The sequence below is a fragment of the Phoxinus phoxinus genome, assembly GCF_949152265.1.
Source record: "Phoxinus phoxinus genome assembly, chromosome: 2".
NCBI lineage: Eukaryota > Metazoa > Chordata > Actinopteri > Cypriniformes > Leuciscidae > Phoxinus > Phoxinus phoxinus.
This window is the reverse complement of record NC_136877.1, coordinates 36,825,871-36,842,543: the sequence shown is the minus strand read 5'-3', so window position 1 is coordinate 36,842,543 and position 16,673 is coordinate 36,825,871. Positions and strand designations below refer to the sequence as shown.

Below are 16,673 nucleotides of genomic sequence, written 5' to 3'. Positions count from 1 at the left end.
ACTCGGCACGCTTGTTCACCATGTCATGACACATATGCTCAGCGATTTTCGTGATGTTCTGAGTTTTTGTTTAGGATTTATAGGCTTTTGACTGTATTTTGCCCCGCCCATTTTCCAAATGACCCTGTTATAGCCAACCAAATGCAAAAATTCTACTTTTTTTCAAAAACTATTGATCGAGAGAGTCCAGAGAAATGTCCTAGACTGGTTTGGCTCCGGTCGGGCGAAAAACCAGGGACTAGTTCGCAAAAGTAGGTTTTGGACAAAATTCGACATAGCAGAAATTTTTTCTGGCCTAAATCGAAATCGGAGATGGCCATTTTGTCCGCCTTGAGCCAAGGATTCCAACGATTTGGGGCACTTGATCCTGGGACAAACGGTCTAAGAGCTATGATCAATTTTGAACTTTTGGTTGCTGTAGCGCCACCTATGGGCCATTCGGGGTCATACTCTGATAGGTTGTCCCCAAATTGAGGCCTACCATCTGGCCAGGTTTCACGTCTCTAGGCCTTACGGTTTGGCCTGCACGATGCGTTTTACGAATCCTTAATTACAATAGGGTTTCAGCATTTCATGCTTGAACCCCTAATAAGATTGAAGGCTTTTTGCCAGTTACAGCGCCACCTATGGTCCGATCTCCATGAAACTCTGCATGCTTCCTCACCATGTTCTGACACATATGCTCATCAATTTTGGTGAAGTTCTGAATTTTCATATGGGATTTATAGGCTTTTTAGTGTATTTTGCCACGCCCCTTTTCTAAATGACCCTGTTACAGCCACCCAAATGCAAAAGTTCAACTTTTTTTTCGATATTTATTGATCTAGAGAGTCCAGAGAAATGTCCTAGACTGGTTTGGTTCCGATCTGGTGAAAAACCTAGGACTAGTTTGCAAAAGTAGGTTTCGGACAAAATTCGACATAGCAGAAAATTTTTCTGGCCTAAATCGAAATTGGAGATAGCCATTTTGTCCGCCTTGAGCCAGGGATCACAGTGGTGTGAGACACTTGAGTCTAGGACAAACGGACTCTAGGAGTTATGGGCGATGTAGTACTTTTGCACTAAATCTGTAGCTGTAGCACAACGTAAAATTTGTTTGCGCGGTATTTGAGAACGGTTTGACGAATCAACACGAATTCCATAACTTTTTGTCGGTACAGTGTGGAGATGATACGATTCGATTTTGGTGAAAATCGGACAAACGGTCTAGGAGGAGTTCGACAAAGTAGGTTTTGACTGAAAATCAAGATGGCGGACAGGAAGTTCGGCCAAATATGGCAAACTTGGTATCTATGTTCTCAGCGTGACCCAGCGAATCTATTGAGACCAGTGGCATTTCAATAGGCAGATGTATTCAAAGGTTATTAGCCTTTTTGGAAATGTTGTTATAACTTTTGACCACAAGGTGGCGCTGTTTCGAAACTTCTCACGCTCCTTCAGGGCATCGTGCTGATGACCCATACCATGTTTCGTAACAATCCATTCATGCGTTCTTAAAATACAGCATTTTAGCACAAAATTCAAAATGGCCGACAGCCAAAATGGCCGACATGGTAAAATTGGATATCAGTCGACTCAACATGTTGGCCTGAATCTAACGAGACCAATTTGATGATTTTTGGGCAAACTGTTCAGAAGTTATAAGCAAAAATAGCCATTTTTCATATCTCCGGACCAGTAGGTGGCGCTGCGCCGAAACGCAGCATGTAGCCTCAAGTCATGCTTGTGATGACATGTGGCAAATTTGGTCTGAATCCAACAAAGCGTTGCGGAGATACAGCCTTACGTCTGTTTTCGCAAGCGCTACGTAAAATTTGTTTGTGGGTTTTTTCGAAAATTGCTAAGCGAATCAACTTGAATTCCATAACTTTTTGTCGGCATGGTCTGTAGATGATCTGATTCAATTTTCATGGAAATTGGAGCAACGGCCTAGGAGGAGTTCGAAAAAGTAGCTTTTTCGGAAAATTCAAAATGGCGGAAAACTTTTCATGGCGCAAAATGACGTCATTGGGTGCAATCGAATCGTCACGAGGTCAGGAATCAGAGGAAAAAAGAATTTTGTTTCTAGCCCTTGTGGTTCAAAAGTTATTAGAATAAACATGAGTGAAACTTTGGACAGTTGGTGGCGCTAGAGGGAATGACTTAGACACACCAAAATTGGTGTATTTAATGTTGGGACTGTCCTCTATCCGAATGTCAAACCATTACAACTTTCCCGCGATCGGTTCTATGGGCTGCCATAGACTCCCAGAGCGGAAGAAGAAGAAGAATTATTTTTGGTACGGGAACAGATACAATAGGTGCCCGCACCTTCAGTGCTTGGCCCCTAATAATAAGGGAACCTTTTTGCCATTTATAGTGCCACCTATGGTCCGATCTGCATGAAACTCGGCACGCTTGTTCACCATGTCATGACACATATGCTCAGCGATTTTCGTGATGTTCTGAGTTTTTGTTTAGGATTTATAGGCTTTTGACTGTATTTTGCCCCGCCCATTTTCCAAATGACCCTGTTATAGCCAACCAAATGCAAAAATTCTACTTTTTTTCAAAAACTATTGATCGAGAGAGTCCAGAGAAATGTCCTAGACTGGTTTGGCTCCGGTCGGGCGAAAAACCAGGGACTAGTTCGCAAAAGTAGGTTTTGGACAAAATTCGACATAGCAGAAATTTTTTCTGGCCTAAATCGAAATCGGAGATGGCCATTTTGTCCGCCTTGAGCCAAGGATTCCAACGATTTGGGGCACTTGATCCTGGGACAAACGGTCTAAGACCTATGATCAATTTTGAACTTTTGGTTGCTGTAGCGCCACCTATGGGCCATTCGGGGTCATACTCTGATAGGTTGTCCCCAAATTGAGGCCTACCATCTGGCCAGGTTTCACGTCTCTAGGCCTTACGGTTTGGCCTGCACGATGCGTTTTACGAATCCTTAATTACAATAGGGTTTCAGCATTTCATGCTTGAACCCCTAATAAGATTGAAGGCTTTTTGCCAGTTACAGCGCCACCTATGGTCCGATCTCCATGAAACTCTGCATGCTTCCTCACCATGTTCTGACACATATGCTCATCAATTTTGGTGAAGTTCTGAATTTTCATATGGGATTTATAGGCTTTTTAGTGTATTTTGCCACGCCCCTTTTCTAAATGACCCTGTTACAGCCACCCAAATGCAAAAGTTCAACTTTTTTTTCGATATTTATTGATCTAGAGAGTCCAGAGAAATGTCCTAGACTGGTTTGGTTCCGATCTGGTGAAAAACCTAGGACTAGTTTGCAAAAGTAGGTTTCGGACAAAATTCGACATAGCAGAAAATTTTTCTGGCCTAAATCGAAATTGGAGATAGCCATTTTGTCCGCCTTGAGCCAGGGATCACAGTGGTGTGAGACACTTGAGTCTAGGACAAACGGACTCTAGGAGTTATGGGCGATGTAGTACTTTTGCACTAAATCTGTAGCTGTAGCACAACGTAAAATTTGTTTGCGCGGTATTTGAGAACGGTTTGACGAATCAACACGAATTCCATAACTTTTTGTCGGTACAGTGTGGAGATGATACGATTCGATTTTGGTGAAAATCGGACAAACGGTCTAGGAGGAGTTCGACAAAGTAGGTTTTGACTGAAAATCAAGATGGCGGACAGGAAGTTCGGCCAAATATGGCAAACTTGGTATCTATGTTCTCAGCGTGACCCAGCGAATCTATTGAGACCAGTGGCATTTCAATAGGCAGATGTATTCAAAGGTTATTAGCCTTTTTGGAAATGTTGTTATAACTTTTGACCACAAGGTGGCGCTGTTTCGAAACTTCTCACGCTCCTTCAGGGCATCGTGCTGATGACCCATACCATGTTTCGTAACAATCCATTCATGCGTTCTTAAAATACAGCATTTTAGCACAAAATTCAAAATGGCCGACAGCCAAAATGGCCGACATGGTAAAATTGGATATCAGTCGACTCAGCATGTTGGCCTGAATCTAACGAGACCAATTTGATGATTTTTGGGCAAACTGTTCAGAAGTTATAAGCAAAAATAGCCATTTTTCATATCTCCGGACCAGTAGGTGGCGCTGCGCCGAAACGCAGCATGTAGCCTCAAGTCATGCTTGTGATGACATGTGGCAAATTTGGTCTGAATCCAACAAAGCGTTGCGGAGATACAGCCTTACGTCTGTTTTCGCAAGCGCTACGTAAAATTTGTTTGTGGGTTTTTTCGAAAATTGCTAAGCGAATCAACTTGAATTCCATAACTTTTTGTCGGCATGGTCTGTAGATGATCTGATTCAATTTTCATGGAAATTGGAGCAACGGCCTAGGAGGAGTTCGAAAAAGTAGCTTTTTCGGAAAATTCAAAATGGCGGAAAACTTTTCATGGCGCAAAATGACGTCATTGGGTGCAATCGAATCGTCACGAGGTCAGGAATCAGAGGAAAAAAGAATTTTGTTTCTAGCCCTTGTGGTTCAAAAGTTATTAGAATAAACATGAGTGAAACTTTGGACAGTTGGTGGCGCTAGAGGGAATGACTTAGACACACCAAAATTGGTGTATTTAATGTTGGGACTGTCCTCTATCCGAATGTCAAACCATTACAACTTTCCCGCGATCGGTTCTATGGGCTGCCATAGACTCCCAGAGCGGAAGAAGAAGAAGAATTATTTTTGGTACGGGAACAGATACAATAGGTGCCCGCACCTTCAGTGCTTGGCCCCTAAATATAGCTGCAAGCAGCCATTACGGGGCCAAGCGCAAGCAAGACGACAAGACATGCCAAAGTGGCTGGGAGTGTGTGACCAACTGCAGCAAGGAGCAATTGAAGACATTTAAAGATGAATTTTGGCAAAATGGTTGAAAAATCACATACAATAACTAAAAATATGATTATCACTTTCGACCAATAGGTGGCGCAATTACGAAACTGATGTGATGTGGTCAGAGTGAAGTGACAATGACACATATAAAGTTTGGTGTCAATATGTCAAGGCATTGCAGATATAAAGCCTGAATAGTCATTTTGGCATCATGCCTCAACTTTGCATCTTCGGTATACAAAAACGGTTTTGTCTATCGACACGAAATCCATAACTTTTACTCGGCACGGTCTGGAGATGACACGAACCGATTTTGGTGAAAATCGGACCTTCGGTCTAGGAGGAGTTCGAAAAAGTAGGTTTTAAAAGAAAATAAAGATGGCGGACAGGAAGTTTGACTGACTATGGCAAAATTGGTATCTATGTTTTCAGCATAACCCAAGGAATCTATTGAGATCAGTGTCATTACTATAGGCAAATTTATTCAAAAGTTATTAGCATTTTTGGAAATTTCATTATAACTTTTGACCAAAAGGTGGCGCTGTCTCATAAATTTTTGAGTACCTTTAGGGCGTTGTACTGATGACCCATACTGAGTTTCGTAACGATACGTTCATGCGTTCATAAAATACAGCATTTTAGCACATAATTCAAAATGGCCGACAGCCAAAATGGCCGATATGGGAAAATTGGATATCAGTCAACTCAGCCCGACGCCCTGAATCTAACGAGACCACTTTTGTGATTTTTGGACAAACCGTTCAGAAGTTATAAGCAAAAACATAAATTCTTCATATCTCCAGACCAGTAGGTGGCGCTGCGCCGAAACGCAGCATGTAGCCTCAGGTTATGCTTGTGATGACATGTACCAAATTTGGCCTGAATCCGATAAAGCGTTGTGGAGATACGGCCTTACGTCTGTTTTCGCAAGCGCTACGTAAAATTTATTTGCGCGGTATTCGAGAACGGTAATTCGAATCAACTTGAATTCCATAACTTTTGGTCGTCAAGGTCTGGAGATGATCTGGTTCAATTTTCGTGAAATTCGAAGCAACGGCCTAGGAGGAGTTCGAAAAAGTAGGTTTTTCAGAAAATTCAAAATGGCGGAAAAACTATTATGACGGAAAATGACGTCATAGGGTGCAGTCGAATCGTCATGAGCTCAGGAATCAGAGGAAAAAAGAATTTTGTTTCTAGCCCTTGTGGTTCAAAAGTTATTAGCATAAACATGAGTGAAACTTTGGACAGCTGATGGCGCTAGAGGGAATAAGTTGGAGACTCCAAATTTGCTATGGTGATAGTTCAGGCTGTCCTCTATCACTCTGCCAATTTTCATAAGTTTCCCGCAAACGGTTCTATAGGCTGCCATAGACGCCCAGTCGGAAGAAAAAAAAGAAAAAGAAAAAGAAAAAGAAAAAGAAGCAGAATAAGAACGGGAACAGATACAATAGGTGCCCGCACCTTCAGTGCTTGGCCCCTAATAATAATAATAAGAACCGGAACGAAAACAATAGGTGCCTCCGCACTTTCAGTGCTTGGCCCCTAAAAAGAAAAAGAAAAAGAAGAATAAGAACGGGAACAGATACAATAGGTGCCCGCACCTTCAGTGCTTGGCCCCTAATGATATGATAAAGAGGAATTTTTGGTAGAACTTAAGCACTGAAGAAAAAAAAAACCTCAGGCCTGCAATGTTGGAGTCTGGCATATATAAAGGCATCTGATTGGGTCTAATCCTCAGATTAATCTCTATGGCGTGATGAATTCGATATCCAAGCAAAAGGAAGTGAATGAAATATTCCTACGATTGTGATGCAGCCTGAATGATAGTCACACCATGTTCGTTCATTCATTGGCTAGAAGAGAACTGGCCCCCAGACTGAGCCTTGTTTCAACCAAGTTTTTTCTCTCTACATTCTGTCACCTCTGGCTTGCTTAGTTGGGGACACTAAATTTTCAACAATATTATTGATTTGACTGCTCTGACGGATGAGAACTGAACTGAGCTGGACTATGATTTCACTGTTTTCTGCAGAACTGCTTTATAGATGAAATGAACTCATTTAATAATTGATGATACTTACAATTGAACTGAATCAACACTGAACTGACTTCGGCTGAACAATGACACTGTTATCTTTTAGAGCTGCTGTACAGCCAAAATGAACTCTGTTTGCATCATTGAATCGTTATTTTCCTGTTGATCACTGTAAAGCTGTTTTGAAACAATCTGTATTGTATAATAATATTGTGTATTGTTGTGTCATATATGTCATATCTATATTCATGAGTGTCTACTTCTATATACTGTTAGATGTTACTGTACGTCACATGGATTAATCTGAGGATTAGACCCAGAGCAAAAACAACATTTAATCTCACTGCAGAACAGCCCGAAAAGACAAATCTCCAACATTTTTCCCATTTCTCAACTCTAAACATTTGGTATGTTTATTTGAACAGAAATATAAATGATGCATACATTCAAGTTAAGTAACATTAGATACATAAACTAAAGCAATTCCTGAGCCTTAAAAAAGTGTCCAAGTCTTATTCTTTTTATGGTGTCTGTATGTGTGACCGTGGCCACTAATTTACATTAATTTTAAAAAAAGAGAAGAATTTGAAAAGCATTGGCAAAAAAATGTGTTTAAGCAGCATGCATGATTTTAAATGGATAAATCAAAAATATCATATCTTACATAAAATATAATTTCAAATCACGCATTATGCTTAAAAATAAAATATTAAATTAAATAATACTTTAAACTGTATATACACTGTTGCCTAAACTGTTAAAAAATACATATTCTTTATTGGAATCTGTTTCACCTTTAACATCCATATAAACTTTCCATTGCACAAAATGTTCTTTATAGTGGCAAAAAAGGTCATTAAACCATTTATAATCTTCTTCACACAAAAAAAGAGAGGTTATTTTAAGAACTAATCAATAAAAGGTTATTTGGGGAACCCTAAATGGTTCTTTCTAAGGCATTGCTGCATTTATTTTTAAGAGTGTATGATAATTGTGAGACACATAACATTATACACACACAAACACAAATTAAAATAGACTTTTACTCACTGAGGCAGAATGAAATGAACAGCAGCAGATGCATTCCGTTGAACAGACAGAATTTTGAACTGAAGACGGCATACACTGGAACGCCTTAACGTTTACACACTTTCACAAATCATCCAAACCTCCTTGAGGTGTCCCATTCACCTTCCTATTTCACAGAAGAGCTGCAACTTTGATGCCAACTGTTGAGCCTGATGGATAAAGGGGGGTTGTGAAATCTGATTATTAAAAAAGGGGGGAAGCTGTTGGATTAAAGATCATTTCCGGCTACAGCGTTCATCATATCAGAAAAGAAGAATATACCTCCTATGACAATGGTTCGATATGGCTTGGATTATTACTCTCTCTCTCTCTCTCTCTCTCTCTCTCTCTCTCTCTCTCTCTCTCTCTCTCTCACACACACACACACACACACACACAAAATATACAAGCAGATGGAAAAAATCCCAGTAGGACTGTCTTTTTAATTCCAGCATGGCACTTTCTAATACACACTCAGTGGGCAAGCCTCTATTTGATTGACATGCTTGGATTATGTCATTGCATAAATCTAAGGGGAGAGGAGAATAAACACGGATTAGTACCTCTTATATAAAGCCATTACTATCAACTCCACTCTCTCATTTTCTCTGTTCCTAAACCTGCCACTGTTTCCTAGTATTCATCTTCCATGGTTTTGGACATATGGTAATTTCGAATTATTTAAGTAGGCTACTATGTAAATTAAATGGTACAGGCCTAATAATTTAGTACCATGCAATACACAGCCAAGACAAGTGCACGGTATTATCCTATGATGCCATCACTGTGAAGCAACAGTGATTTTTATATTCAGTTGCCTATGAACCTAAAACAAATTCTTGATTAGGCCTAAATTGTAAAAAGCTAAAGCCCCCATGAGCTGCCATTTTTATCAGGCCCCAAAAGCAACATTATGATACATATGAAATATATTATGGTAGAGATAGAATACAATATAATAGAATGCAATAATAATAGTAGCCTATATTTTGTGTTGGTTACTGTCTGAGAAGGAGATTAGTTATTAGTTTCTTTCACACACACACACACAAAAAAAACTACCATTAGGTGGGAGTAAAGTAGCATACTACAGTTGAATCCATGACGCACTATAGTCAGCGGAAGTGACGCAGTTTGTGTGGATGTGGGACTGTCATGGATGAAGTTGGTTCACCGGCCCGCCGTCGCGGTGGTCCGGCGGGGCTCTCCGCCGTGCAGTTCGACACCATAGAGGGTCTGACAGAGCTGGATGATCTGGAGCGAGTGTATGCGCAGCTATGTGCCGAAGAGGTAAATATTTATTTGTGGAAACACAGTGTTCGTTAGTCCCTTTGAGCTTTATGATTAGGAAGGGTAGAAAGGGCTTATCGGCTGTGTCAGTTAATTTATTATGTATAAAAATTGAGTGTGTAACTGAACGGCGTGTGGATGTTGACTGTCTATGGCTTGAATTGAATATAAACAAACGCACCTCCCTGCTCTGACAGGCGGAAGTGGAGGTGGAGTTGGGCGCTCTTATGGGGCAGCAGAGCAACATAGAAACAAAGATGCTCGCCCTGCACAGGATGGGGTGAGTGTATGTGTTTTACACCTAACCTATGCTTTTAAACTCAAAGAATAGGATAGTGTGGTGTTAAATTGTGTGTGTGTTTTTCCTCAGACCAAACTTGCAGCTGATCGAGGGAGATGCTGTGCAGCTTTCTGGCATGATCAACTTTACATGCAGCCTGGCAGAGAACGTCAGCAGCAAAGTCAGACAGCTGGACCTCACCAAGGTGGCCAACAAACACATTCTCATGATGATATGTACGTCTATCAATTAGACAGCATCCACTCAAGCTTTGCACCTGGTTTATGCGGCTCTGTTTCAGAAAAGGCTTTACCAAGCAATTCAGCGGGCAGATGATATTCTAGACCTGAAGTTCTGTACAGATGGTGTTCAGACTGCCCTGCGTAACCAGGACTATGAGCAGGCTGCCGCCCATATTCATCGCTATCTTTCTCTTGACCAGTCAGTGATTGAGCTCAGCAAGCAAGGTGGAGAGGGTGAGTACTTTTGGGGCTATTACAAGCAACTATTGCAATGAACAATCTGTTACACACAATTATGCAAATTGTTAAATGTGATTTGTTGAAATAATATATGTAATGCACATATTGCTTAAACTGATATGCACAGATACTTAGAAATCAGATACTCATTGTATTATTATCTATACACCATGCAGGCAGTGCAGTTGAAGCCAGCCTTGAATTGCTGCAGGAAGCAGAGCGCAATCTGAAGGTGCTGGTTACAACACGACTGGAGGAGGCGGTTTCCACGGCCGACTTGCCTCAAGTGGAGCGCTTTTTCAAGATCCTTCCTTTACTGGGACTCCATGAGCAGGGACTTGCACGCTTTGCACAGTACCTTTGCAGTCAGGTAGGAGCATGTCTGAATGTCCACCCTAAATGACCAGTGAAATCCGTTGAGAATGCTTTGGTTCGGTTATTGGGGTTCTAGTATTAAGACTTGTGTCTTTTGCTCACTTCTCTTTCAGTTGGCCAGTAAAGCAGAGGAGAACTTACTCTTGGCTGTTGGCTCTGATCTTGGTGAACGCAGAGCACCGGTCATCTTTGCTGACACCCTCACTTTGCTGCTTGAAGGTAAGAGCAGATGCAACGCTATTAACTGGGCAATATTTATAATGTTTAAATGAATCAAGATCAACCAGCCTTTGTCTGTATCTGTTAGGTATTGCACGCATTGTTGAAACCCATCAGCCCATAGTGGAAACATACTATGGACCAGGCCGACTGCACACACTCCTTGCACACCTTCAGAAAGAGTGTGACAAACAGGCTCAGAAAATAGTGGACAAATTCATCCAACAGAGAGATTACAACAACAAGGTGTGTGTAGTGTGTATATACCAGAAGTTTTTCATCTATTAGATGCTACAAACGAAAACGCCAAAATATGATCATTCTTGTGTGATGGACCCCCGTCCTAAAATTTAAAATGAATTTATATTTTATAAGCACCCAATTTATACACTAAAAATGTATTATTATAAATTAAAATATATTTTTTTATTTAGTTACATTATTATACTGTATATTTTTTCTACTCACTATTAATTTTTCTATTTCTATTAATTTAATTATTTGTTTTAATCGTATTATTTGTTATATATTCATTCTTTTTTTAAACAGTTTTACACTTTTTCATGGACCCCCTGTCACTTCATTCCGGCCCCCTGGGGGACCCCATTTTAAAAACCCTGTATCGTAATGTGCTGTATCGGTGTGTTCATTTGCTGTATTTGATGTTTGCATCTTGATTAAAGTGCATTTTATATATATTTATACACACGTCTACTTTTTTATTTGTTTTGCAATAGTTTCAGGTTGTCCAGAGCAGCATGATGAGGGGCATGACTACAGAAAAGATTGAACCCAGGTGTGGTACATATAATAATTTATCATGAAGATTGTATGAGTATCTTGTGAATACAAGGCAACGTTTTATTTATTGTGTGTTTTAACGTTTAATCTAGAGACTTGGATCCTGTCTTATGTGAGGTTACCTTAATGAACTCAAGAGCTGAGCTGTACTTTCGATTCCTGAGGCGGCGTATTGTTGCTGACTTTGAGGTTGCAGATGCAATGGCAGATGAAACCGTTATACAAGGTAACACTTAACTTTTCATGGGATGTGATATGAAATTACTATATAAGCAAGTACATAATTGCCTTCAGATGTAGCCTAGAAGTTAGCATACATGCTACTGCTCATTAAGCCGTGGTGCTCATTCAGGCATCACAATACTTCTTTCTTGATCCTATTTCTCCCCATCATTGCCTGTTAAGAACAAAATGTATGTAACTAGGGTATACAAATTGAGCATGTACTTCAATATACTATATGTTGATTTTTTAAAAAGTATACTCGTACTCAACATTTGCTTGTATTGTATGTTAATACTTGATTTGTTGTTTCCTAGAGCATCAGCAGAGTTTAGAACTTTTACTGAAAGATTGTCAGCTGAGCCGCGCTATGCAGGAGCTGATTGGCTATTACATTCCCATGGAGGAGTATTACATGAGAGAGTCTGTAAACAAGGTGCGCCACATGTACACTCAATCATTTCATGCTGTCATGTGTGAATGTACATTATACCTGGATCAGAGATTATTGTCAGTCACATGCACATTCCTATTCAAACGTTTGGGGTCTGTAAGATTTTTTTAATTGAATGAAATTCATTATTTTATTGAGCAAGGAAGTAGAGCTGCATGATTCTGGATAAATTGAACAAATCTTATAATGAATGATTCAATGACAAATCAATTTTTTAACATTCACTTGTCGCTACCTACTGGTGAAACTATGTAATTGATATAATCTTTATTTGAAGCACCTAGTTACTTTTAAAAGGTGATTTACTCTATTTTGATTGCTACTGTAGACATTAGTATTTATATCATTTATCTAAAACTATAAACTTTTATCCCAGTACTTCGGCACCGACCCCGCATGCAACGAAGCGTGACACGGTTTCACATTCTCTATAGACATAGCCGATTCGTTGTCATTTAGGAATAATCAATAATCAATGATGCAAACAGAGTTAATTTCGCCTGTAAAGCGGCTCTAAAAAGAATTGTGTCATTGTTCTACTGAAGTCAGTTCAGTATTGATTCAGTTCTAGTAATGTCATCGACTCAGTTTAGTTCTCAGTACTCATCGGATGATTAATATGACTTTATAGGCAGTTGTCATGGACACTGCTGAGGTGGGTCAGCTGAGCTCCAGCATGGTTGACGATGTGTTCTACATTGTGAAGAAATGTATCAGCAGAGCTCTCACCAGCAGCAGCTCTGACTGCGTGTGCGCTATGATCAATCATGCAACCAGCGTTCTGGAGACAGACTTCAGGTATACGCACAAATTTGGAATTTAATTATTCTTACTGATGATGACTAACTGCATGTGAAGAATTATTGTTGTGGTTGTTGAAAATTTAGAAATTCACATTAGAGAATTTCTGGAAACTGCATTTTTATTGAATATCTAATCATCCGCTATATCTGTTTCCTTGTGCAGAGAGGTGTTAGTAAGTAAGCTGCGAGCTGGATATCCAGTCAGTGCCCTGCAGGACCTGCAGCGTGGGGTCAGCAGTGCTGTCAGTATGATGCAGAGCAGTCTACAGCAGGGCAAGATAACAAACCTCACACAAACGCTTGGGATTGAGAGCCAAGAGCAGGCAAAGAGTGCCTACTTGGTCAGCATTAAGTCTTTCTATCGCACACTCTGTCACTTTTCCCACTTGTTTTTCTGTACTTCTCACTAAAAATACGTTTTCGTGTAGTGTTTAAGTGTAATAATGCTTGTTTTTTTCTCAGGTGACTCTCAATAATGTGGAGGTCTGCAGTGAGAATATCAGAACCCTGAAAAAGAATCTAGAGGTCAGTGTGATGCGTCTTTCTTTCATCAAGGATTATTTTGTTTCAGGCCAATAGGACATTTCGTTCATGTGTCATGTCACTTTACTTGTCTGCTCTTTTGTTTGGTTTGAGTTTCCTTTTACTGGTTTGTAGTTCTGCTCCAGTTTCCTGTTTCCCTCATTACTCCCTGATTATTTGCACCTGTGTGTATTACCCTTTGTGTATAGAAGCCCTGGTGTTTCCTGTGTTCATTGTCAGGTTTTGTTCATCCATGGTTGCATGTCACTCTAAGTTACATTCCTTGTGTTTGGATATTTTCTTGTTACTCTATCATTAAATACCTTAATCTCCATTTAGATCCTGATCTCCTTCATCTTGCGTTATACCATGGAACACAAAAAGAGAAATTTGGAAATCTTTTCCATGCAATTACAGTTAATGCGGATAGTTGCTTTCAAGCCCTATAAATGTATCATAAAAGCAGTCCAAATAAACTCACTTTTTGTGTTGCATGGAAGAAAGAATGTCTCTCAAGGTTCGAACGGCATGAGGGAGAGTGAACTAATACTTGAAATTTCCAGAAATGTTTGGGGAAGTGTTTCATCCAATGGTAGAACTTAACCAACTATGCTCAATAGCTTGCATGAATTGCTATTTTTGGAAAAGATGCTGGTCAAAAACACTTTACTGATTGCATCCCTAGTACATGATGTCAGACCACTTTTACTAGCTTGATTTGTTGTAATCATGTGAGAAAATTATATCCATTTTAATGCAAGAAAGAGATCAATAACACTGGAAAAGTTTGAATCCTCTGGTCTTTCTGGCTTATGCTGATATTTGATGATGTTGTGAGCATTCTGAATTGCTTTCTCTTCCTGTCCATCTCAGAGTGATTGTGCCAAGTTGTTCAGTCAGGGTGCAGGCTCAGATCATGCGAAGGCTAAGATTGACAGCTGTCTATCTGATTTGGTCACCACCTCTAGCAAATTCAAGGACCTCCTCCAGGTCAGTGAGAATCTGTTTACACACAATCGTTCACAAGTATGGGTCGGTAAGACTTTTTCAAATGTTTTTGAAAGAAGTCTTTTATGCTCACTAAGGCTACATTTATTTGATCAAAAGTACAGTAATAATTGTAATATTGTGAAATATTATTGGAATTAAATGCAGCGTTTTTTAATATATTTTAGCAGGGCTGAATTTTCAGCATTTTTACTCCAGTCTTCTATATTACATGATCCTACAGAAATCATTCTAATATGCTGATATGGTGCTCAATAAACATTTCTTTATTATTATCAATGTTGAAAACAGTCATGCTGCTTAATATTTGTGTGGAAACTGTGATAAAAAAATTTAGGATGTTTTTTTTTATTAATTGAAAGGTCAAAGAACAACATTTATTTGAAATAAATCTTTTGTACCATTATAAATGTCTTTACTTTCACTTTTGATCAATTTAATGTATCCTTGCTGAATAAAAGTATTAATTTCTTTAAAAAAGATCTTACTACAAAATCTTGAATGTTTGTGCTGTTTTTCTTACCGTTTTGTGTATGTGCAGGAGGGGCTACAGGAGCTTAACAACACCTCTATTAGACCACAAGTAAAACCCTGGATCAGCAGCTTCCTGTCTGTCTCACACAATATTGAAGAGGTATGAGATGATAAAATAATCATATCTACTACTACTGGCAGAGAGGAAATAAAAATGTCTGCACTGAAGAGTTGACAATTGCCATGTTTCCATCCACCTATTTTTATACGCATTTTGGGATATGGCATAAACAATCACTGGATTTGCGCATAAATTCTAAAAATGTGCATAAAAAACGTATATAATAAACGTATTATCCAAGAATAATACATGAGAAAACATGCACATGAACTACAACGGAAACGCATTTACCGAATAAATTCCTCAATGCGGCGCACATCAAAAAAGACGTGACTTTGCGCGATGGGAAGGGACTAACCAGCGGCCCGGTCTCGATGCGCAGCATCTGAAATACTGTTTTGGTTATTCTGAAATGCCTGAGCAAAATCCGTCATCAAAGTGGTTCAGTATTATTACCTCCCAGAAACTGTCTTACACGACTGCGTTCCCAAACAGTAGAGATCCACCTCTGAAAGCAAGATAACTTTATTTGCGTTTCATCTGCGCGCTCAAGTAATTTATTATATAAGAAAATATTACATACAGTGCCTTCTCCTACTGCAGCGACTTTGTTATATTTAGCGCCACTTTATCAGGAAGGGATTTTTTTCTTTTCGTCTCACTGGATGGAAGCGGTGCTTTATTCACAAATGTTTTATGCGATATTCCAATTTTGCGCATAAGTTATGTTTGCAACTTTGGATGGAAAATCTGTTGTATTGCTTAATCTTATGAACTAAAAATGTTATCTGAGGATTTACAAGTTACTTACTTTTATCTTTAGGAAGAGTTCAGTGAGTATGAAGCCAATGATCCTTGGGTTCAGCAACTCATTGTCCAATTGGAGCAGCTCATGGCCGAGTTTAAGGTACATTTATTTTAATCCGCTTTACACATGAGCACACACACACATCCATTCTAAAATGCCTCTCTTTAGGTGGGCTTGTCACCAGTCATCTACGATACTCTAACTAGCCTGATGACCAGTCTCATAGCAATGGAGATGGAGAAGACCGTGTTCAAATGCACCTTCAGCAGGGTGAGATGTAAACACCCTGCACAAATGAGCACAGCTACATATGCTTAAAAAACCCTGACATCCTAACTGTCCTGTTGATTCTGGGTTGTAGCTTGGTGGATTACAGTTTGATAAGGAGCTGCGTGCTTTGGTTGCATACCTCTCGTCTGTCACCTCCTGGACCATCCGGGATAAGTTTGCCCGACTCACACAGATGGCAACTATTCTCAACTTAGAGAGGGTATGTGGCTTTTTGACTGACATTTAAAAATGTTAATCATTGAAATCTAGTCTATGACTAAGAGGGCAGTATCATATGGAATTTTGTTTGATTTTGTGTCTTTCTTCTTGAGGTGTCTGAGATCCTGGATTATTGGGGTCCCAACTCTGGGCCTTTGACGTGGCGTCTGACCCCTGCTGAAGTTCGGCAGGTCTTGGCTCTAAGGGTAGATTTCCGCAGCGAGGACATCAAAAGATTACGACTCTAACAAAAACACTTCAAACGTGGTCTCATGTGTAGAAATTGAGTTTTGGGTAACCTGAATGAATGTATGTTATCTCTGAACATTTGTATACACACAAATTGTTTTGTTTTTTTAAACATATGTAATAAATGTATTACCAACCAACATTGTGGATCAGATTGTTCT

At 39.6% G+C, this 16,673-nt stretch overlaps 2 protein-coding genes across 4 annotated transcripts in view; one reads left to right on the top strand and one right to left on the bottom strand.

The window, feature by feature from the left end:
- nrn1lb (neuritin 1-like b) overlaps positions 1–9,284 on the bottom strand; it is a 70,520-nt gene extending 61,236 nt beyond the window's left edge. The window contains exons 1-2 of one of the 3 annotated variants that reach the window (XM_079587955.1): positions 8,978–9,284; positions 7,898–8,085 (exon numbers count right to left, since the gene is read on the bottom strand). In XM_079587955.1, coding sequence (XP_079444081.1) covers positions 7,898–7,931 — 34 coding nt within the window. In that variant the 5' untranslated portion in view covers positions 7,932–8,085; positions 8,978–9,284. The other 2 variants (XM_079587954.1, XM_079587953.1) reach the window with 2 other exon arrangements.
- cog4 (component of oligomeric golgi complex 4) lies at positions 9,071–16,652 on the top strand (the record flags this gene model as incomplete). The annotated part of the gene is made up of 19 exons (XM_079587876.1): positions 9,071–9,205; positions 9,403–9,485; positions 9,576–9,690; positions 9,787–9,961; positions 10,144–10,337; positions 10,456–10,561; positions 10,650–10,807; positions 11,299–11,357; positions 11,455–11,588; positions 11,902–12,020; positions 12,670–12,836; positions 13,005–13,182; positions 13,304–13,366; positions 14,237–14,353; positions 14,913–15,005; positions 15,790–15,873; positions 15,943–16,044; positions 16,136–16,264; positions 16,377–16,652. 19 exons carry the CDS (start codon positions 9,071–9,073, stop codon positions 16,509–16,511), a joined length of 2,346 nt encoding a protein of 781 aa, XP_079444002.1. The 3' UTR covers positions 16,512–16,652.
- Between the last annotated feature and the right edge of the window lie 21 nt (positions 16,653–16,673).